Raw genomic sequence first — 23,678 nt, 5'->3', positions numbered from 1 at the left:
ATACTATTGTTGAGAGTACACCAACAAAAACGTACTATTTTTTAGCGTATTGATATTACTCACAGGAATATTCGCGATGATACCGTTGACAAAAATATTTTTTTAAGGATACTGTCCCATTTTTATAGTTCCGATGATTTTGTGACCAAAATTTAGGAGCCAATGATTTATATTTGAAGCTTCAATTATTTACCGGAAAGGGCATTCCAGTCTAATAATTAACGAAAGCAGTTAGATGGTACTTTTGATATAATTCAATCATCAATAAATTTAACGAGATTATTAAATCGCTTGGAAGTTTCCACGGAAGTGTTTAATTTGGTTGAAATTTCCACCAAAATTTTTCAAGCAGACACTATTGACTGGAAATTTCCACAAAAGTGCTCGCTTGCCAGCCTATGCTCACGATTTCACATCCACGATATTACCTGCGTTCACAATTTCACATCCACGATTAATTATTGTCTACAAATTTCAACGAAAGATCTAAACCAAACAATTTACACAATTGACGTGTCGAAACAAAACTGATGACTAATTTCCTTCACTGCATGGAAATTTGACCACCTCTTATATCACTACTACAAAAATATTAACCATACACGGCATATGATTTTTTCATCGAATTTTGGTTGAAACGGTCTGATTTCAGTCAAATTCTGGTCGAAATGGACAAGTTCCAGTCAAATTTCGCCAATAACAGTCAAGTTTCGGCCGAATCAGACTGCACAGAAATCTATACACCGGGTCGATTGTGAGCTGCACTAAGTCCAAAAAATTGAACCAAGGATCTCCTAATAATGAACTAAGCAAACTACCACCACACCATGCTACTTCTTGTTGCAAGAATATATAACTACAACTATTAGTGTTTGAACTAATAATAAAATTAAAAACTATATAAATTACATATATATATATAATAGGCGTATGGTATGTTGATGTACAAGCACACCCTTAAACATGCTCTAAGACCATCCTATACATAAATAAAACCGAATCAAGGCAGCGGAATTACCTTGTTCCATCTTGAGCGTGTTGTTACTCGACACTCAATCGAGATCAAAGGCTTGAACACTTCTAGAGTTCTTATTGAAGGCTTGAACTTTGAAGACGGATTTTGAAAGACAAACGTTGTTCCATCTTGTTTTTTTTTTTTTGGTTGTTTTGGTTAAGTCACACTACTAGAATCAGATTTTTTTACATAACAAGGAAAATGGCCTTTTGCAAGGAGATACGCTTGCAACAAGCCCAAAAAGGCTATTTTCAAGGAGATATGCTTGCAAATGTACTCTTGAAACTGCATTCGTCACAAATACTCAGTATTTGCAAGGCCTCCCTTGGAAATACGCTGTTCTGACCTTTTGCAAGAGATTTGCCTTGCAACAACTACGCATGAAAATACTTTCAGAGTTGGCCCAGTTTGGAGTATTTGCCAGGGAAGCGAAGGTGGGTCCCACCTGACTATTTGCAAGGTTGGAAAATGTGGGTCCTACTTGACTATATGCAAGGCTAACACAAGTGGGTCCCACCTGACTATTAGCAAGACTAGTGGACGTGGGTCCCACCTGACTATTAGCAAGGCAAGGTAACGTGGGTCCCACATGACTATTAGCATGGGAGATGATTATCTTTTTACATGGTTGATTATTTTCAAGGATATGATTTACATTTTTTGCATGCACTTCAGTTCACACTATTTGCGTGGAAGTAGCAATGAATATATTAACAAGAAGTGATTGCTGTAAATTATTATGCTCCAATTCTACCACCCTCTCCCTGTACCAATCTGGTACCAGCCCAGTGCTGTTTTACAATTCCCAGTCCCATTCATCAAGATTTACATAAAACACAATGAGAAATGTGTAGAAAGTAACTTATAAGCATTGAACCATAGTATAATCATCAGGACTCCTATAATAGCACCTTGGTATAAAAGGGACTGAATGGTGTATCTGTCCAGAGACGATCTCAGCCTTTCATTTATCAGATCCAACCATTCTAAATCATTGTGTTAAATATGAGATATTATATATGTATTATATGTATCCATTTGTGTACAAGTTTGAAATTAATTATAACCCAACGTGCTACATACAAAACCACACGGTTTCTCCCTTCCTCGCGAATCCTCTTCCCTTACACGCGAAGCGGATCTTCTTCCGAAATATTTTTTCTCTTCTCTCGGCTGGTGCCGCATCCTCTTTTCTCTTTTTTGAATCTTCTTTTCTCTCTTCTCCGTTTGCATCACGCCCGATGCCTAAACCTTCGCTGCCAGATGCGTAAATCTAGATGCCGCTCTCTCTCCCTCTCTTTCACTTCTCTTCTCCTTCTCTTTTTGCCTCCAGTCACGCCCCACCACCGATCTGATCTGCCTCCGCTATCAGTCCTCCGCCACGAAGCCACCAGTCCTGCCCTCACAGCCGATCTGCCTCGCTCTTCCATCAGGTTAGTTTACTCCCTATATGTTATGTTTTCTTACGCGATTTTTGTGCGATATGTTTGCATGAAACCCCCCTCTTTCCCCTTTTAATTTTGCTCAAATCAGGTTAGGGTTTCCTTAGATCCTTCGTTTCTTGTATAGCCATGGTGATTACTTCTTTTTCTATGAAAATAGAAATTAAATCAACAATTTTGTTTCTAAATGTTGTTGTAGTTCGGATGCTATAAGTAGATCAAGGCAGATTGGTGCTATGATGTCTGAAAAAATGAAGTGTATTGAGTGAGAAATGGTATAGCAGGGGTAATTTCGGTATGCTTTGTGCTTATTTTTTTGTCCTAATTATCTGCATTTAATTTAATAAAATTTCAGTTTTGGCAGAAGCAGTTTCCATTTCTTCTTCTGTTTTTGGGGATTATGCGATGGTTTCGGTTGAGTACCCAGGTATGTCTTTTTGATCCGTGCCACTTTGCTGGTATTCTGGAGAGATATGTTGTGCCCTTGTTCAGGTTTCTTCAGTTGTTTTGTAGGAATATATAGTGATATATTATCTTGAATGGTTTCTTAATATGATTGTGCTGAGCAAAGATTGTTGTGTTTATGATGTTAACACAAAATTTTACCCAGCATATTTTGGTACTGTCATCCTCACAAATTATTCATTCAGCATAGTAATGATTGATGTGTCTGTTGGAGTGGGTAATGTGATAGTGTAGCCTACTTTAACAATTGAGTATTTTACAAGCTACAAATAAATTTGAGACCTATTTTGATAGGTTTCAAAGTGTTAATCTAATTTTAAATCAGATTAAAGGAAGCTTAGATGTAAATAAACTTGTGGAAATAATGCATCTGGATTCCTCAGGATAACATCTATTTTTGCCATGACAGGACTTCCATCATCTCCACCAAGTTTATCAGAGCCGTCCATAGGAGCGGGTCCCACCAGCAGTAGAGGCATTAACCAGCAGCCACATACAACAGACGTTGGGGATACTTCCAAATCCCAGAAACTGAACACTTGGATAATTGCCGTGATAACAGTTTCTTCATGCTTTCCTGTGTTACTCAGCATTGGTGTGGTCGTTTTCGTGTTGAGGTGGCGCAATCTCAGACAACATGGGAGAGTTCTATAGGCCTTGCAACTACAATGCCTACCACCAAAAGATCTGGTAAGAACAACCTATTACAGTTTTCAATAATTGGAATTTTGTAGTTAAACAATTTGACCTTTATATAGTAAGTTAGAGTGGAAATGAATGGGAGATTGAAGGTCCAGTAATTGCCAGCTTGATTCCCTCCATTGGCATATGCGTCCGTTCTTCTTTTGCTGGTAGTTTCGATCAATTTATCGTTGACACAACACCGAGTGACATTGGATCAGATGACCCTGGAGAAGATCCTGATGGTATTGTTGAATTTCCCTTTCTTTTAGTTTTTTCTGTAATGTTAGTTCACTTTGGTTTACACGTATTGGCATTGCAGTTTATTATATATGGTGATAATAATCTCTTTGTTTCGCTGCTTATGATTTTTATGTAGTAATCGGTTTAGTTTAAGAGAAGACATTTAAATTAATCGGATCCTAGAGCATGGCTTCAATAGCAGGTCTCCTTAAAAAATTAAATATGACCCAAAGGTTGAGAACGAGGATATCAAAGTGCGGCTTATACACTGACAACAAATTGTGGGATTATAAGGGGTTTACATATCCGCCATTGTTTAAGGATAGCTTTTAAATAAATTTTAGGGAATCTTTATATTTACAATCAAACATGTGTATCTCAAAATAAATGTAAGCTTACGGTCATTTGAATGCAAACAAAAAAAAGGAAAAAACTTGGGAATGTTTACAACGTGTCTCCTTATTTATCTATGTAATTACATTTAATATTTATGTAATTTCTTTGTTAAATTTAATGGTGACTTTCTGTCACGATTAACCACAAGAAAAGAAGTGAAAAAAAAACAGCATATATGTGAGATAATTAATAAGTCACATACAACAGTATAAATTCAAAATAAGATAATTAAATTTAACAAAATATTTATTAAAGTACAAACGTCACATTTAAAGAAAATGATCAAAACATATTTTTAATTTTCACGGCAACGCGTGGCTGGCACTTACTAGTCTTACATAATACCAGATCTTAAAAGTAATAAAACAACATAAAGACTTATACTTTTAAATATATCCAAAATGTACCCACCTATCAAGCATTCAAAAAAAGAAATCATCCCCAGGAGTTAATAATGTATACCCAAAATGTACCCACCTGTCAAGCATTCACAAAAAGAAATCATCCCCATGAGTTAACAACGTATACCCAAAATATCACCAAAAGACTTTAACCAAAATACAGACAACCCAACTAGAACCTGCTTGTTCATGTCCTTGTTTGATTGGCCATCCAAGTGTTCATTGCGGCATCATGCACTGCAAACTCCACTCCATTTTGAGAACTCAGCAGTGCTTGGAAAGGCCCTTCCATATTTGGTTGTAAAGGACCAGCAACATCCTATGTAGACCAAATAATACTGTTAAAAACAATAATTATGTAGTTGAAGCATGTCAGAAATTTGTTATTATTGATCATACAGTATTACTACCCATTGTTGTCATACAGTATTATTACCCATTAATGTCGAACCCAATTGTGTTGAACATCTGATTATTACAATTGTACACTTGACTAATTATATGTTCTTTTCATAAGAATTTAATTATTCAACATACGTAGACTAGAAGTACTTACCTGATTGAATTCCATATTCCCTAGTATACCATCTTGGGGTATTTCGGGGCTGCTATATGGTACCTAAGTTTAACATGTGAAAAAACCAAGGTTAGTATTGGCTGTTGTTATTGAAGCGTTCATCTCAAGTGTGTACATGTGAAAATCTGTGAACACAAAATATCAAAAAGCATTACAACAAAAGTGCTAAAAAATTCTACATATACCCAAAATATGTCCTAATTCAAGATGACTAAAAGTATAATATTTAGAATTGACAAAATCCGCAAAAATGCTTTACGGGAATTATGCAGTCACTATTTCTCTTCTCCTCTCTTGCTATGTTGTCCTCACTACATTCAGACTTCAACACACTAAAAGCGAAGCAAAATAAAACATAAATTACTGAGACAAACTATAAAATTATGTTATACAAATTAGTCCAGAACACCAAATTTGGAATTTCAGAAGAATATAGATTGATAGCCACATGTGATTAATTGTCATGTATACAGGGACATGGCCATAGTTGCAATGTTATACTATGACATTTTGATACCAATTCATCAGGTCTGGAGAATTAGCCTTGTATATGATTTTCATGGGCACTATGAGATTTCATTACACTCACAAAGCATTGTCTAAGGCTTCTATTTACCAAATATTTTACAACCTAAATAACATGATGGGCAAGAACTCTGAAATCTCAAATTCAATGACCTCAAGTAATACACATCTTAACACACTACTACAAGCAACTTTGGAATTGTCATTTTGGCAAAGTCACAGCAAGAGTATAAATGGAAGAGGAAATTATTAGTACCCAAAGGCTTCAACTAGTCTGAACTCTTTAGGAATAAAAGCTCGTGCAGTCTCTGCTTTGACTAGTTGGACATGGTAAAGTGCCCTGTAATAAAACAAACCACATTTAATTGCACTGTAAAAGAAGAAAAAAAAATATATAAATGAGAAAGAATAACAAAAATTGAAGAAAGCATGTTTAGAACTTTAGATGATGTTTCTTCTTTCACCTCCATTTCACTATTGTAAAAATAGATGACTAATTTGAATACTGGTATATTAAGAAACCACATGAGAGACTATAAAGGAACAAAATATATTCTAATGTAATGCAGCCAATCTACTAATTTCATTTGAACTTAATCCAGCATCTAGATTGGTTTGGTTGATTAGTTTAATTTGTAGGAAAATGGAAGGGGTGCCACGTTAGGTACAAAATCGTGCTAATAATACCATTACTGCCCCCACTAAGCTAACAATTGTTGCTTGGTAACAGTCTCAATACCATCACTGCCCCCACTAAGTTATCAATAATAAGTATCTCAAAATTGAAGGGGGGTCAGAGCAAACATTGAAACTTTCATCAGAAATTACTACTGAACATGATAAAGTATTGATTGTTACTTGCATAAACTGGTGCCTTAAATGGACTTCAATTGAAACAATTATGGCAAAACTTAAGCCCAAAATTAAAGTATCTCCTAAATATCTCTTGCTTGGAAAACCTCTGCTGTGACTTTGCAAATCATGGTTTATCTGTTGGTACGCAACAAAAACTGACATTGATAAACTTTATACAAGAAGAAAATTAATACAAGATTCTTAACTACCGTATGACCAGCTAGCTACGGCAGCGCGGTTATCTGAGCTAAGAAATCAACTCCGAGTCTTGCAAAAAACCATTGATCAATGTATTAAATGTGATCAAATTCGGCTTTATGTTTCTTCTCATCATCTCTTGACGAAACTTTGATCTCCCCTTGTTTGCTTTGCCCATCAATCTATGCAATCAAAGTCGTCGTATTAGGAACCAATCCTCTAAGGAACATTTCAGCAAACAGTTAGATGTGCGGTGCAAATTATAAAATTATACTGCAAATTTAGGCATTTCCACAAATACCTTATGTGCAACACATTATTAGTTCCTAGATTGATAAAATTTGAAGTGCCAAAAGAAAAGAAAACTTAAGATTAAGACATTATTCATCCAAAAAAACTTTACCAAATGCAAATCTTCTGTGCCAGAATTATAACCTCTAGTGCCAAAAAAAACTCATCAATGATTCAGATCGATTATGGCTGACAAATAACCTCTAGTGTTGAAAAATCATACACTCAGTTTAGTCCTGCGTTAAAAGAGCTCATAATTAGTGGCTGACAAATAACCTCTAGCTCTTTTTACTGTGAAGAGATGTTATGAGTCGATTCTCAACTCAAACAATCACACAATTTTGATTTGAAAAGAGAAAAAAATGTCAAAGCATACCTCAATGTGCTCATCAGCCGACCAGCCCCGCACGCCAAAATTTTGCCTCGCTTGAGCACATGCTGCACGTCCGCACCAGGCTAGCGATCGCACCACCTGAGCCGCCTCCAACCTCGCACGAGGGTTTGGTGGTTGGATTATGTTTGTGCGGGGGGAGGCAGTTAACAACAGAGAAGCGAGAGAGAGAAAGATGGCAGAGAGTCCGAATTTAGGAAGGCGGAGAGCAACAGTTAGGTTTTACTGTAATAAGGAGAATCTGAATTTTTAAGAGGAAAATGAAAATTTAGGAAGGCGCCGAAATGAATGTTTGGAGAGAAATGAAAATAAACCCTAATTCCCCTAAGTTCACAACAAAGAGATAAGATAGAAGGCGCTCATCCTATGTACTGAGAAGACCTAAATACAAACAAATTCATAAACTCCGAGGTAACATAATATTTTTGTTTAAATCAAGGTCGTCTATCATCTTTGTGCACGAATATTAAAACATCTTGTGTATCATCTAAAACCGGATCTAAAAAGAAATAATATATTACCTCAGAGAATAGGGATTTCTTACCCACAGTCTCTAAAATGAAGACATCAAGACCCTTCACTATCTATCGAACGGCTCAGAGTTTAATATTTACTAATTAGATAATGTATGTACAACAAATAATATTAAAAAGTTTCAAAAAATATAAAATTTAATTCTTTACATGTTATATAGTCAAATAATACTTATTATTGTCATTTTTATATACATTCATTATTATATGCTCCTTCAAATTTAGAAAATATTTTCGGACCGTTCATTTTCAAGCGAAAAATCAACGGTCGATCTGCAATGAAATTATTCCAAATCTATTTTAAAATGATCAAGAGAGAACATTGAACATAATCAACATAAATTTTTGGAAGTTTTATTATGTATAAGCTTCGATCCAATACGAAGTGTTTATGGCCATACGATGCTTTAATTTTCGGTCAACTAGATGGATAGGTAAATAAAAACATATTTTTATCAAACTTGGGTGAGTGACAATAAGTATAGTGCTCTTTAACTTAAGCGGTCCCGATCGATCAACAGACGACATATTTTCATTAGTCTTCATAAACTCGTGAAACAAGAGTTTATGTTTCATGTTCATGCATAAGAGATGTGAGTCACATATGCAATATGCATGTAATGCTATATAATTTAATGGGTCAAATAATTTAATTTAGCAATACAACATAAATTATTACATAAGTTTCATTAATATAATTTCTATACAAAATATTTTCTACAATTAAAATTAAATTTTGATATTAATTGACTAAAATTTACTAAATATTTTCACAAATATTGGTACACATTGAATGAGCAAATTATGATGAAATTCTATAAAATTAATAATTATAAGTATGATTTGGATGTAGAAACCGGAAAAAAATTGACAATATTTTGTTTGATTTTTTTATATTATTTGTTGTACTTTTAATTTTATTTTAAATTTACATATTTGATTTTATAAAAAGCAACTCAACTTAATTTATTTTATCAATTTTCTCAATTTCATTTTTGTCTTTTTTTTTCTACATGTGGGTTTTATTGGTATTGGGTTGCTCAGTTTAGGGTAAGCTAATGTAATTTTGAGATACTTAAAGGTTAATTAATGAGGGTGAATTGACCTTTAAATGGTTTTAACTTCATAATTATAATCTTGTTGTGCTTAATTTCCAATTTCATTAATCATGTAAATTACTAATCATACAAAATAACATCAATAACGTAAATTACTAAAAGAATTTGTTCATTATCACATAAATTATTAATTCTTTCCATCTCCAATTAATAAAATTTCTGGTTAATGCCTAAATTTTAATATATTTTCTTATTTCCTTTACAACCTTTTTTTATTCGTGTAAAAATCATTTTAGTTAGTCTTCAATAAAATTGAGCCTATGAAATAAGCGGCCCACCTGTCAGATTGAACCACACAAATAGCTGTATAGCCCTTGCCTCACTCTTTTTTCTCATTTTCTCTTATTTTCTCTCTCACTTCCAAGTGGATCCCACCCCAATAAATATACTCCATCTCTCTCCCTTCATTTCCTTCCTGGAGAAGATGACTAACCCTCTCCAATTACAATTTCGCTCCAAAATTTCCAAAATTCCCAAACCAATTTTTTTCATTTCGCTCTAAAATTCTAATTTTCATTTCCCTCTAAAACTCCTGTACTTTCAGTAACTTCCCTCTACATTTTCCCTCCACGATTTTTGGCTATCGCCAAATAATTTTTTTATGGTGAAATCGACGATTAGTGTTATTTCTGGCACGTCTCTCTACACCAACTATTGTACAATATAGTTTAATTTAACAATTAACACTTCCTTGCATGCCAATTAGAACTTCGGATTTCATTTGGGGAATTTCATCAAACAATTTCATTAAACACTATCGCCCTTTCTTGCTTCTGTCTCCCTCTCTCTCTCCCTCTTTCTTTTCTGATACCTTAGGTGTTTAATTTCACAATGTAAACTGCTAAGGCTTAATTTGGTTTTATTTTTGTCTTCCATAAAAAATTGTGAAGGTTGTTGGCACAGTCGAAACCTCCTTGGAAAAACACAGAAGTAAAAGCCGTTGACCTAGAATTATATTGCTCTAATACCTGAAGTCATGAAAAGCTATTACAAGGTAAATGTTTTTAAGAATTATATTGCTCTAGTACCACTACCATAATGAATTAAAAGATAAATTGTAAATAGTTGGTTAAAGTGGTTTATTTCTTTAAATTTCAGGGTACGAAGGGCAGTTATCTTTCTCTGGCATGCTGCCTTGTGATTTTTGCACAGAGCAAACTACAGGTCCAAATTAGGAGTTCTTGGTACCAAAATTCTCAGAACATCATGTACTATCACCTAGATTAATCTCAAAGTTTTTTGAATTTTCTAACTGGGTCAAACTAGTAATTTTTTACTGTTAAGTTTTGGTACCAATCACCCATTGTACCAGTTCCTGGAATTTTTGAAATCTGATCTTTGAAAGTCCTTAATTAATTGTATAAAAATCACAAAAATGTGAGGTTTGTTTCTGTGAGTTCCTGTTAATGTCCTATATCCATCTATCCAAGGATTTGGTTAATTTATAACTTTCTTCACTGGTTTCTGGTCTGATTTTTTTGTTTGAGGTATTCTCTGTATCAGTACCAGATTACATGTGCTTCCATGATAGACATGCTTTTCAAGTTACATTACACAGTTGAAATCAGTGGCAAGACCCTTGTGCACCTCTACTATCATAAAAAAGGCTCAAAATACCCTTCTGCTGAAAACTGGCAAATCAGAGGACAAAGATTCTGATTATGTCAAAATAAACATGACAGGTAGATACAGGACTCAATTCCATGCAGTCTGGACCCAAATTTTGATTAAAAATGAATTTTGTACTATTTTTAATGAATTTTTGAAATTCAACTTTCTGAAAATTCTTATTTTTTTCCTTTTCTTCTTCTTTTCTGTTGCTGGTAAACAATGGCCATGGTACTGAACCCCTTACCAGTATGCTAGGGAAGCCAGAAATTTTTTGAAATAAATCACATGAGTACATTAAGTCTAAATGGATATTTTCATGAAAATAAATCCAAATTTCATGTAGCCAATTTCCTAGAATAAAATTAACAATTAAATGACTGAAAATGACAAACTGATGCCCTTGCATGCCAAATTCATGAATTAAAAATATAAATAAAATCTGTAAAAATGTGAAATTGGATCCAGAAGTGCCTAACATGGCCAGGGATGTGATTATGTAATAAAAATACATAACCATATTCAAAAATAATAAGTTTAAGGATCAAATCATGAACCACCAGCATATGAACTACACAGTGAAAATTGCTAAATACTCAAATTGAAAATCTAATAAAACATAAGGTACATATGCACTCCAGAATCAATCTAAATGATTGAAACAATATCGTTGATGCTCCTCTATGTTCTAATTTGACAAAAATCAAAGTTTCATATGATGAGATAGGCTTCCAGTACCAAACCGAAAGCCAAAACTTCAATTAATGATGCTAGTGGAGTATTTACATGGACCTTCAATAAAATATTATATAAACAGGTGGTGTAGTATTTGCAAGCAAATGGTGTTGAGTATTTGCAAGTACTTTTAATAAAATATAACATCTAAAATGTGGTAAAGTATTTGCAAGTGAATGGGGTTGAGTATTTGCAAGGACGTTCAATTAATTATAATATCTGACTTTCAAAATGTTTTTACAAGGACAGGACAAAAATATGTACAAGGTTGCAGATCACACATTTCCCTGCGATACAATTTACAAGGGACTAGCCTTGCAAAAAGTTTGAGGATTCCAGAAATGTCATTTCTTTTGCAAGGGCCGTCCTTACCTTGAAAAAAACTAGTACTACGCTTGCAAAAAACTCATATTCTAGTAGTGTCAGTAGGGTAAGAAAAAAAACAAGATGATTTGTAGTTGGATATGCACTGACATTTCTTCAAGAAAATTACATAACTCATGGGTTAAGAAAAATGTTTGCCAAAACTAATTTTCTCCCAAAATTTAAAAGGCATTGAGGTGGAAATACTGAAAGAAAAATTAACATGACACAGCTAACATGTCGTAACTTGGTTGTATCATTCACGGCATGTAAATACATGATCAAAATTTATTTTCACGTGATGTGATATGATGTGAAAAGGAAAAAAAAAACTAAAATAGATTTCTGTTACATTTTCATTGAATAAATTAATATAAATTATTATATTTTAAACAGGGACGTAACCCCATTTTGTTGTTTATATAATTAGCTAAATATTAGTCTAATTGAGATAATTAGTGAGATTTGTATTAGTCTAACGCAATACTAACCATTCAAATCCTGACCAAATACTGAGATTTGTATCTTTATAAACCAAGGTTCTAAATAGCGTTTATCGCGTCATAGCAGGAAGCCGAAAAAAAAAGCTATAGCGAATAGCGTCGCTATAGCGAAAGCTATGCCACATAGCGTTTTTTTATTTTTATAAAAATTATATCATATATTTGTACTAAATATCAACATTATCTAAGTCTCATAGAATAATAAATAACATCAAATTGATTAAAAAATTATAGTATTCATATTGAACCAATACAAAGTCCAAATTGCGACTCAAAATATCCATAGTATTACTAATATCATAAATTATCGATCTTTTTCTATTCAAAATATATTCAACATCATGACATAATCTATCTTTTTTCTATTTAAATTTCAAAATAACCTAGACATCATGGCATAATTAATTATCTTAATATATTCAAAATATTCAAACTACCATATAGTAAGTATCATTTTGTTACTTCAAGAAATATCTTAATATATTTAATCTGAGCCTTTATTTAAAGCCCATATAAATTAAAAAAGAAAAGAAAAAACAGCTCATGTTGCATAGCGCGCTGTAGCTTCCTTATTTGATTTCGTTTGATGGATCTCTCATTTAATAATTAATAATTTTTTTTTATGAAAATAATAATTAATAATTTAATATAAAGCTTAGTACGTCAATTATAAAAAAAAAGTCACGGTTAAAATCCAATCTGAGCCTTTATTTAAAGCCCATATAAATTGAAAAGAAAAAAAAAAAACAGCATGTTGCATAGCGGGTGCTATTTGCGCTACACGCTATGCGCTATAGCGGACCGCTATTACCGCTATAGCGTCTGTAGCTCAAATAGCGTGTTTTAATTGTATAGCTTAGCGTTTAGGGTCCAAAAATGCTATAACGCTGCTATAGCGGCGCTATAGCGCGCTATTTAGAACATTGTTATAAACAATTGAAAATAACATTTGACTTAGGTATACATATGAATTTCTTTTCGGACATTTTAAATAGCTACATCATCAAATGGTGTATATAGACCAGATGTTGCCATGAGTGCTTGACTACTTGTCGGATATTGAAGGTGATATTATGTGACATTTTCAAAGTATTGCTAATTGTGCTTTACCCGTCAATTGTTAATTTTTATTCGCAATACAGAAAATTTCATAATTTGTTCTTGCTGCGGGCCCCACCATGTGAAAAGTGCGGATATATGTGAAGATTACCTGCGTAGGTTTTCTTGCTGTAGAACAGCAGTGCATGTTTTTGACCCAGCAACTGCTTTGTAATGACCCGCTGTACAGAAGTTATACATTATATACAGTAGAATTAAAACTAGGCTTTCAGCATCAGTTAATAATGTTTGTGGGGAAATGTACAATGGCAGGCGGGTCCGACTCTACTGGTCCGGATCCCCTAAAATAACCAAGTTTTGAGTTTAGATCGGGACCATCTGATTCAAATTCAGGTCAATCTAGTCCCTGAAATGGAATATATGAGCCCTTTAATATTAGTGCCTAAGCAGATTAAACAGTCAGTATTGAAACTCAAAATTTGAGTTATTTTAGGGGATCCAAATTCGACTTTACCTGGGCTCTAGCTGACCGCTCAGTCTTTGTATCGCATGGAGATTCGTGCGCAATAAAACTGAAGATTTTTATATGTGAGTTGTATGTTTTAATTTTACAAAATAATAGCCTAATTAATAACTTTTGTCTGGGTGCAAGTCAGGTCGTTATAGACTGTTGAAAATAGTAAACTTAATTAGTTGGTCAATTACTCAAATGGTTAGGATGAATGTATTTGAATTTTTTAAATAGATTAAATGCTTAGGTTTGTGTCATGTTTAATGATTAAATGGTTAGAGTTGGTTAATTCATGTACTTGATATTTGTATCATATTTAATGACATTTATGTTCTAAGTTACCTAGAGGGCACCACCATGTAGCCTAGCTATAAACTGAGTTATTGTCATTTGTAATTTGTAAGAGGGTAAGAGAGTCAGAGAATATTGAATAATATAATTTAAATTTGTGCTTTCTTCTACTATTAAATATATGAAGTTCTTATTAAATCTTAACACTATGGAGTAGATCAGATGAGTAATTGGTATCGGATTGACTTAAGCTTCGATGGGCTCGATGACCGTATGATCCGTTTTAGTATTTGTGCGCACATCAAGATTCGCTCACACGAATCTTAAAGCAGATTGGACAGTCCCGAAGCCCATCGGACCTACTCTATTCTCCAGGTTATGATTGTAAATGATATGAAGAAAGAAAAGAGAACCTAGCTGTGAAAGAGCAAACAGCTATATACTCATCCAATAAAAATATTTTAGCTCACTTCAAATGTTTGTTTCACATGCATAATTAATACAGAGCATAGTGAAATTGTGTACTCCAAACAATACAGTACAGACATTCACTAGGTAGTTCACAATAAATATACAGTCCAACCATTTAATTATATCGTTACAAGTTGAATAGCATAATAAATGTATCAAATAAAAGTTCATGCACACAAAAATATATTAAGCATCAAAGAAACAATTTTTTTTTTTTGTGACAACCTCACTAGATGATATATCACATAATATCCACAACTAGGAGGCATCTACCAACCAGCATAACAGTTATGCTAGGATTATACAAAACAGGCAAGCAAACAAACAACTTAAAGTTTTCACCCATAACTGTTGGGACACTTAGAAGCAGCTACACTATCAAATCATGAACCACAATCTTCAGAATCCAACTCAGAGTCAGTGGAACAACCTGTAATCGATTCCACCTCACTAAAGAAAATATCATAACAATAAGTAATAAATTAATAAATAAGAAAGAAAGGAAATACTACTTAATTCGTTCCTTCCTATATAACTATGCACATGTGCAAATTGCAATTTATCTCTAATTTGTATGGTTGGTAACACCCAAATTATCTAATAAAGTATTGCAAGTTAGGTTCATCATAATAGACATATACTTATCCTTTCCACTTTCAGTAATTATTGAAAAATTGGTTTTTCAAGAAACATAATTTATCCAAAAATTCTCGATTACTAATTTCAAAATGTTCAGGTTTATAAACATAAATGTAATAAGAATAAGAAGTGTATTTATTTAACCAAGGGAAAGAACCATATATTAAAACAGAGCAATAAACAGATGCATGGAATTAAGAAATTTGCTTGAATGTCGTAAAGAATACCTTTTAATTGTGCAGCCTATGTAAACTTGATTAACCTGAGAATTCTCATGCGGTCCTCACTTACTTAAGTTTTCGATGCGCTCAAGGTGGGGAGCTTCCTGCACCTTAAGTTTTCGAAGCATAAGAAAGGACATCTCATGAAAGCACAATTCATTCCCTTTGTAGCATTCGAGACCAAGGATTCTCAAGCTACGTATCTCTTGAAGACAAGAGAAAGAATTTTCGTCCAACCCACTATTGGATAACGTCAATTTTCTAATGCTATTATGGTATTGTAGTGACCTGGAAAACTGAGGTACTGAAGTTCTTTCCACCAGCCTGTTGAACTCTATTTCTGATGCTGATGTATTGAGAGCTTGTAATTGCAGTACTTCCCCATCTTTTGCCTGAACAAAGAGATCCTTAAGATGACTGAATTTACTTATAGCAGTAAAAAAGACCACACAGTGTTCGCCTCTTATTTCTGTGATACCTAACATTGTTAACTTTGTTAAAGTTTCAAAATTTCTTACTATTTCATCGGTTGCTTTAATACCTCCTAAAATTCGTAAATTCTTTAGCTTCCATATCTGCTTGGGTGGCATTACTCCAATGGGATCAGAAACCACCGCCAGTAATCTCAGCCTTCGTAACTTTGTTAACTCATTTGGAAGTTCTGTAATTTTAGCTCCAACAGCAGTCAACATTTGTAAGTTTTGCAGACTTCCAATTGATTTTGGGAGCTCTTTTATTCCAGTATCATCCAACCCCAAATAATGCAGGTTGAATAAGTTAGATACCTCTTCTGGTAATTTTTCTATAGAGGTGCGAGGTAAATCCAAAACACGTAACAATTTGGAAGTTTTTAACATTATGGAGAGCGAGTTGAGACGGATTTTATCACCAAAGGTAAATATTGAACGAAGAGAGTATTCGTTGTTGCTTGCACTTTCAAGATTACAATTTTGAATAGACACTCGGCGTACTCTGCCTCTAGGTGAGTGTCTTGAACTTCCATAAACCACAAAAAAATCTTCCTCCTCTGATTTTGAAACAACCATGCTATGTATAATATCGTGCAAGCTACACCTTTCTACTCTTTCAACCTCATCTCTCTTAACTACTTGCAACAAGCACCGACTAACAAGTTCATTCAGGTAGTCCTCTGCTACTTCTTCATGTGTTCTTCTTCCACTTGTCTCAACAAATCCCTCTGCAATCCATTGGTTGGTTATAGTATCTGCATATATCTTGTAATCTTCTGGATAAATGCCACAGTAAAGCAAGCAATTTTTGAGATTACTGGAAAGATCTGCAAAAATGACGTGACAAAGGCAGGCACGTGACAAAGATCTGCATATATATCCGTATTTGTTCTCTTCTGTTGTTGTTGTTGTTTTTTTTTCATTTTGTATCGTTCTGTATTTTCTCATCCCATTTACTATCCCTATTCACTTATTGAAAGACAAATACGGATTTTTCAGAGGCGGAATTCAATTTTAAGTATAAAGGAGCTAACTGAGTACACATCATATATTTTTAAAAAAGAATCTCTATAACACAAGATTATAAGATTTTTCACTATTTAAATTCATAAAAGTAAAATAAATCATTAACATAAATATAAATAACATGTATATGAAGTAAAACATAACATACTAACATTTTCTTTATTAAAATTTTGACCTGTGATTTTTTTAAAAATCATATTCTACCTTCATTCAAATTGTACACAAAACATCAATAGTTTCTTCTGTAATTCCATACACAAATTATTTTTGTCCAAAATTAATTTTTTATATATAAAGTTAAAATCGAAAATAATTCATGAATTTAACAATTTGTAAATAGTCAATAAATAAGAAGCAAACCTTGAAATCCAACCTCAATTTCAAGAAAAAAAATATGGCGTCCTTCACATCAATTTAAATTTTACCTTTTTATTGATGAACATGCATGTTCAAATGATAATTCAAATTAATTGTTCTGAGGAAACATGCATGTTCAAATGGGAAATAGCACCAAAATAATATCGGTTTGAGGAAACATACATGTTCAAATGATAATTCAAATTAATTGTTCTGAGTAAACATAAAGCAAATAGCACCACATGCTTACAAGCAACAACAGTAGCACTAACAAAAAAGAAAGAAATAATACAAATATTGATGAACAACAATTTAAAAAAAAATTTTGGCTCCTCCCCAGCAAGAACAGCAAGTATTACCACATCGGCTCTGCTGTTAGATAAAAAAAAAATAAGTTATTGAGAAATTTAGTTAAATTTTTGATGTTAACAATTTAAGCTTAATATTTACCTCATTGTGCTGTTAGAACTTCTCGGTATACAACATTCTTAGTAAAAACTCCTTCTGATGCATTACTATCTCCACAAGGTTTGACAAGTACATGTGTTGTTTGCTGAGATACTCCTCTTGACAATGCCACATAGAGTTGACTGTGCGAAAATACAGGCTCAGGCAAGTAAACACCCACATTTGGTACAGTCTGCCCCTATGCTTTGTTAATTGTCATAGCAAAACTCAAGCGGATTGGAAATTGCTTTCTCTTAAATCTGAATGGGAACAAATCCTCATCCGAGGGGCTTAAAGGAATTCTTGGAATAAAAATCCTTTTACCTGCATGCTGTCCAACTGCTATCTCTGCATCTATTGCATTATTCTGAAAACTACGACACACCAGTCTTGTACCATTGCAGAGCCCATTTACAGGATCGAGGTTGCGCAATAAAATTACGGGGCACCCCACTTTCAACTTGAGCACATTAGGAGGCAACCCATTCGGAGTCAGTGAGTTCAAGAACTCAGAAGGATACAACATACTATGGGTGTCATCCACGGCTATGTCAAAACTGTGGTAAATCTTCTCCTCACCGGGAAAACGGTCAATCATGCGCACATTTAATTCATCCACATGATCATTCTTTGTTGACAAAATTGCTCGAGAAGCGATATAATCTAAATTTAGTCCATTGAGATGTAAAGAAGGAAAGACAGCTTCTATGAGTTCATTTATGGACTGCTCATCATTTGTGTAACGAATTGCCATGTCATTCGGAATACGAATAAAATCATCCTCAGATGATGATTCAGTTCCATCACCTATGCGTAGTACGAATTGAGAGAACGATGGATCTAATCTAGCTCGCATGTTTTGTGTAAGCCTTCTTCTCTTTACGGATGACCACAACGGGGACATTGGGAATGTCTAGTCGACAATCTCTGCCCTAGTTCCACGCCTGACCACAGGAAGAACCTGTCTAAAATCACCACCAAATACTACAATTTTTCCTCCGAACAGTTCATTGTATCCTGTTACATCTTGCAATGTTCTGTCAAGTGCCTTGATAGCTTGCCTATTCACCATGGATGCCTCATCCTATATGATCAAAGTAGTCCTCCGGAGTAGCTCTGCAGTCGCACTTTGTTTGCTGACTGTACAAACAGATTTGCAATCGAGCTTGATAGGAATCTTAAATCTAGAGTGTGCCGTCCTCCCACCGGGCATATTATTAGCTGCTGCTTCAGAAGTGGCAGTAGCAAGTGCAATGAGCCGACGAGATCGAACAGTAGCTAACAATGCCTTATAAAAATATGTTTTTCCCGTACCACCTGGCCCATCAATGAAAAAAACAGCTGGACTGTTGTTTCCAACATGCTCCATAATCTCCTCATAGGCAGATAGTTGGTCTTCATTAACTGAATTAGATGCATGCAAATCATCTTCTGATACCTCTATACTATTCTCTTCATGTACTTCTCGAAAATCCCCAGAACTATAATCGTTATTTGTAGAGATCTCAGGAAGACCATACATATCTAAATTTTTCCCCATAGTTTCAAGATATTCACCAAAACTCTTGAGTGTCATATGTTGCACCATTTCCGATGAGCTATGGACTCGTCGGTAGTCTTCCGACATGTCCATGTAATGTTTGTCCCACAACTCGCGGGTATTGGCTACCTCACAAAAACTAAAATCGTTGCAAAAAGCCTTCTAAGAGCTGACGGGAATTTGAATGTTGCTGCCTCAAGAAGGCACTCAGATAGACTGTCATCCATTTCTATTAGACCTCTCGCCTGAGCTGATGCTCTGTATGATGGATGCACAACTCCGTTGACCGTTTTAAGATATTCAAATGAAGTTGCTCCTCTTACATGGTTGAGAAGTATGCGCAAGTAGTATCGGTCGGGATCTGTTGGAGGAGCATAAACAACTATACCGACCTCACCTCCTTTTTTGCGCGGTTTCCATATTTTACGGCTCTGGTCCCATGTAAAATACTCTGGGAACTCCCTATACAAGTAATTCCTTGCCTCTGGGAAAGTCTTGTTAGCCTCAAAAAACTCTGTTAACATAGTTTTCTTTAGCTTATCCCTCTGGCAAACCTCCTCCAAATCATCGTTCTCGTTGTAACAAATGGATTGTTTACCAGAAACATGCAGCTGCAAAGATCTTACCGAAGGCTTGATCTCACTCAGGTGAAACCCGAAAATGCGCCATGCTGCCTCCAGTGGTGACATCCATCGAGCATCTTGAAACATTTTAATCTCATCGATGGGCGCACTGGCTTCAGAAGATCCAACATGAATTTGTGTACGGTCGTGGCCCTTGTAAATATACTTGAATAGATACTTCACGGCCCTGATACTCGAGCAAATCTCGATGTTGATGTGGCAATTGTAGCGCATCAGCAAATGTGGGTTGTAAGGAGCCACCCATCTATTGTCAAGCTCACAACCTCGCACGTGCACTGTATGGCCATTGTCTCTTCTCCGATATATGGGGTAGGAGTCATTTCCCTGAACAATTGTTTCATTAAATTGTCTAGGATAACGAAACCTACACCGACCATTTCTCATGCAAGGGCTTGTGTTTCTCAAAGGCCCACATGGTCCGTGCAACATGTGTTTAACAACCAGTTTGTGCAACTCAGGATACTTCCTTTGATTAGGGATCTCTGCGGACACAAGGTTGTCATATTGTTCTGGATTTATGATCTTACAACCAGACTCCAAGATTATGAGAAAATGTGCATGAGGTAACCCTCGTTTCTGAAACTCAATGACATACACGTGCACAGCGACATCTCCAAAAAAATTACCTTTAAAGATAAATTTCTTCAAATCCTCCATTTTTGCCCGAAATACACGAGCTGTTAAGTCGGGGCGATCTTGTGCTATTTGTCCAGGCAATAACTCAGCACGTATCTCATCCCATTTCGGATTGCACGTCATGGTCAAAAAGATATCAGGCTTTCCGTATCTCTGTACCAATGCCATAGCATCTAAGTACCTTCTCTGCATATCTCTCGGACCACCTATGAATGAAGGCGGCAACACAATAAGCTTGCCAACTCGAGAACCTCGCACCTCCCCTACATTTATACTATCCACAATCCCTTGGTATAGGTCTGCGCGTATCTTTCCTTGTTCATTTCTTACGTAATCCAAACGACATGACTCTATCTTTATGTACATGTCTACCAAAAATTGTTGAAATAACCTTCCTCCCACAAGGATCAAATTTTTTTCAGATTGTATTTGCAACTTGTAGCAGTAATACTCTCTTGCTGAGACAACTTTCCTTCTTTTTGAATCATGACATTCTATAATAAAAAGAAAGACCATGTTAGTTTTTTAGGAAAAAAAAATTAAAGTAATTATTAATTACTTGATCATTTAAATAAAAATGCGAAGCAAAGTGTACCTCCATCTTCCAATTGAGTCATTTCTGTCATTAAACTGGTAGTCAGAGATTCTCCAACCATTGGAATTTCTTTATGCCAGCCAGGCTCACCATTGGGATGTAACAACGGATATCCTAATGGATCATAGCATCCATGATAGCACTGAATTCTCGTAGGACAATTATTTCTATCGTACACTGTTATGCTTCTCTTGTACGATGTTTGATCTCCATTTCCCTCAACCCAGATAGCACCAACTTCAGATGTGGTTGGCTTATTATATGTTCTTTGATCAAGATCCCTAACGGATGCATTTAGTGTTATTCGATAATTATCGAGCGTCGGTATGTCTCTCAGCATCCTAAATGTTTGTGCATATGGATTATTTGATAGAACACCCATCAGTATCTGAACGGTGCTCCTATCAAGATTTGGTGTTCCATCCATCCGTTAATCTAACTCTGTATCGGTATCATAAAAGTAAAGTTGCAAGTATTTTGGTTCATTTTGAGGAACCAATTGATCTAAGAAATGGTATATCTGGCCGTGAGCACGAAATGTGTACACACCATCTCTCATGTTGGCCAAATTCTTATCTACCCTCGCTCCCAACGATGTGAACGAAAAATGAGAATTGTAACACCGTATGAAATGTTGGAAAGACACACCATTAGGCTCTTCAGTTGTAAATAGACGATACAAGTCATCAGGAACTTCATTCGGGGCGAGTGATATCTTACCATTCATGCAACAAAAGGTAGGAAATTCGTACTGGAATCACTTAGCTTTGTAGAACTTGCAATCTCGTTGCTTCTGCAGAATGTTGGGTGAGGGAGGCAACCCATGATATACAAAATCAAGCAGGTCATTATTTTGGCTTTCATTTCTGGCAGATGCTAGTGTCATTGTTGCGTTTAAGCTAGTTTCCCCATCTTCAAATAAACCTACAATAACAATAACGCTCTTATTATCCTTATATAACTTATGTAGTTCTATGTAGATAGATGATAAATTTTTAAGATTTTGCAAAAAAATAATTTTATTACCGTCAATCTCCGACCATGACTCTTCGGATGGAAAGATGATGACATTGTCACTTTCATCTAAATCTTCAATTTCATCTATTAAAGCAAAGGAGAAAACACGATTTGTGTAATAAAAATAAACATTATTCTTTGTTATGATGCTATAAATAAAATCATAACAAAAGAAAACATTTACCTTTAAGAATCTGTTCACGTGAATGTTCATTAGTTATCTGAGTTTCCCTTTCTATATCAAGCACTGTAGTCTTCTTTCTCTGATTTATTTTATTGATAGATGCATTTCCACCCTTGATATGAGATGATCCATTTGAAGTGTTATTGCATGTGTAGAGTTCATCCGCTGCCATGCTACTGGTCAACCCATAAATTCGCTTGTTATTGTACTCTCGCATCATCTCCTTTCGTCTCTCTTTACTTGTGTAATCCATGCTTGCATATCTTTTCTTGTTATATAAACATTTGTTTTTCTTAGAAGAGCTAGATGCCATTCTCTTCTCAATTATGACTGTCCAATGATATTAGAAAAATATGACATTAACTTCATAAGTGATGTATTGATTGTAAAATTTATATATACACTATTTGAAGGCAAACAATTAATACTAATATTGAATAAGTCAACAACATTTAAAATTTCAATCCAAGTAAAATTACAAATATGACATGTAAGCCGGGCATCTTAAAAAATAAAATTCTGAGATGTAAATAAAAAACGGATTGACGTTCATCAGTAATTTTGTCCGTATTATTTTTAAATTTTATAAGAAAAATTCGCATGTGTCATAATAAAACTTGAAAGCTAACAAGCATTTGTCATTTACCAAGGAAAATAATACAAGGACACCAGGGACTCAAAAATAATAGAGAATTAACATGATAGAAAGAAATCAGAAAAAAAGAGTTAAAAAGATTGATATTATTAAATTTATATCTGCTGCCGAATATTTAGGAACAAGTGGTCTGGTAGATGCTTTTGGTTGATATTCATTGTGTCTCGGGTTCGACTCCCACATGGTTCAACTATTCTTTTGTTTTTTTGTTTTCCTTATGTTTTTAAAAGTCTAAACTGTATATTTTTTTCTTAATAGATTTAAGTAATAGTCACGGTTTATTATGAGGACTTTATAAAAAATAGAAAATAGATCTTGCATTCTAGATTTGTATACCTTGTAATGGTATTCAATTTTTTTCTTAACAGCGCAAGTAACGATCACAGTTTCATTATAATTATAATTAAAAATAATATATATAATAGGCGTATCGTATCCTTGATTTTTGAAAATAGCTGTATCACCATATCCGTATCTTATCCGACACGATACCCGTACCCGTATCCATGCAACATAGATCATCACATTATCATCATTATTATAAAAGAGAAGTATGCATGCACTTGATTTTGATA

General features: G+C 34.5%; 3 protein-coding genes and 2 long non-coding RNA genes across 7 annotated transcripts in view; 2 read left to right on the top strand and 3 right to left on the bottom strand.

Annotated features, from left to right (window-relative positions):
• LOC144553944 (uncharacterized) overlaps nucleotides 1–23,678 on the top strand; it is a 68,409-nt gene that overhangs the window by 30,016 nt on the left and 14,715 nt on the right. The window lies entirely within an intron of this gene.
• The window catches only part of LOC144554389 (disease resistance protein RPM1-like), a 58,108-nt gene that overhangs the window by 20,834 nt on the left and 13,596 nt on the right, over nucleotides 1–23,678 (bottom strand). Inside the window, exon 3 of the mRNA XM_078302709.1 lies at nucleotides 15,033–15,102. Within this exon, the coding sequence (XP_078158835.1) occupies nucleotides 15,056–15,102 (47 nt within the window). The 3' untranslated portion in view covers nucleotides 15,033–15,055. The remainder of the gene's footprint in view (nucleotides 1–15,032; nucleotides 15,103–23,678) is intronic.
• LOC144554648 (uncharacterized) lies at nucleotides 2,226–3,968 on the top strand. 3 transcript variants are annotated; one of them, XR_013511690.1, is made up of 3 exons: nucleotides 2,226–2,448; nucleotides 2,813–2,884; nucleotides 3,332–3,968. It is a non-coding gene; the product is annotated as an uncharacterized LOC144554648 (long non-coding RNA). The 3 variants fall into 3 exon arrangements; XR_013511689.1 differs by lacking the exon at nucleotides 2,813–2,884 and adding an exon at nucleotides 2,657–2,732; XR_013511688.1 differs by lacking the exon at nucleotides 2,813–2,884 and adding an exon at nucleotides 2,657–2,743.
• Nucleotides 15,595–16,950, bottom strand: LOC144554392 (disease resistance protein RPM1-like). The gene has a single exon (XM_078302711.1). It carries the CDS (start codon nucleotides 16,948–16,950, stop codon nucleotides 15,595–15,597), a length of 1,356 nt encoding a protein of 451 aa, XP_078158837.1.
• Nucleotides 17,462–21,804, bottom strand: LOC144554391 (uncharacterized). The gene is made up of 3 exons (XM_078302710.1): nucleotides 21,219–21,804; nucleotides 17,836–21,171; nucleotides 17,462–17,757 (listed from the first exon to the last, which is right to left on the bottom strand). The coding sequence occupies exons 1-2, from the start codon at nucleotides 21,672–21,674 to the stop codon at nucleotides 19,498–19,500; spliced, it is 2,130 nt and encodes a 709-aa protein (XP_078158836.1). The 5' UTR covers nucleotides 21,675–21,804; the 3' UTR covers nucleotides 17,462–17,757; nucleotides 17,836–19,497.

This window comes from Carex rostrata, chromosome 5 (assembly GCF_964058835.1).
Source record: "Carex rostrata chromosome 5, lpCarRost1.2, whole genome shotgun sequence".
Lineage (NCBI taxonomy): Eukaryota > Viridiplantae > Streptophyta > Magnoliopsida > Poales > Cyperaceae > Carex > Carex rostrata.
This window is presented reverse-complemented; position numbering and strand designations above follow the sequence as displayed.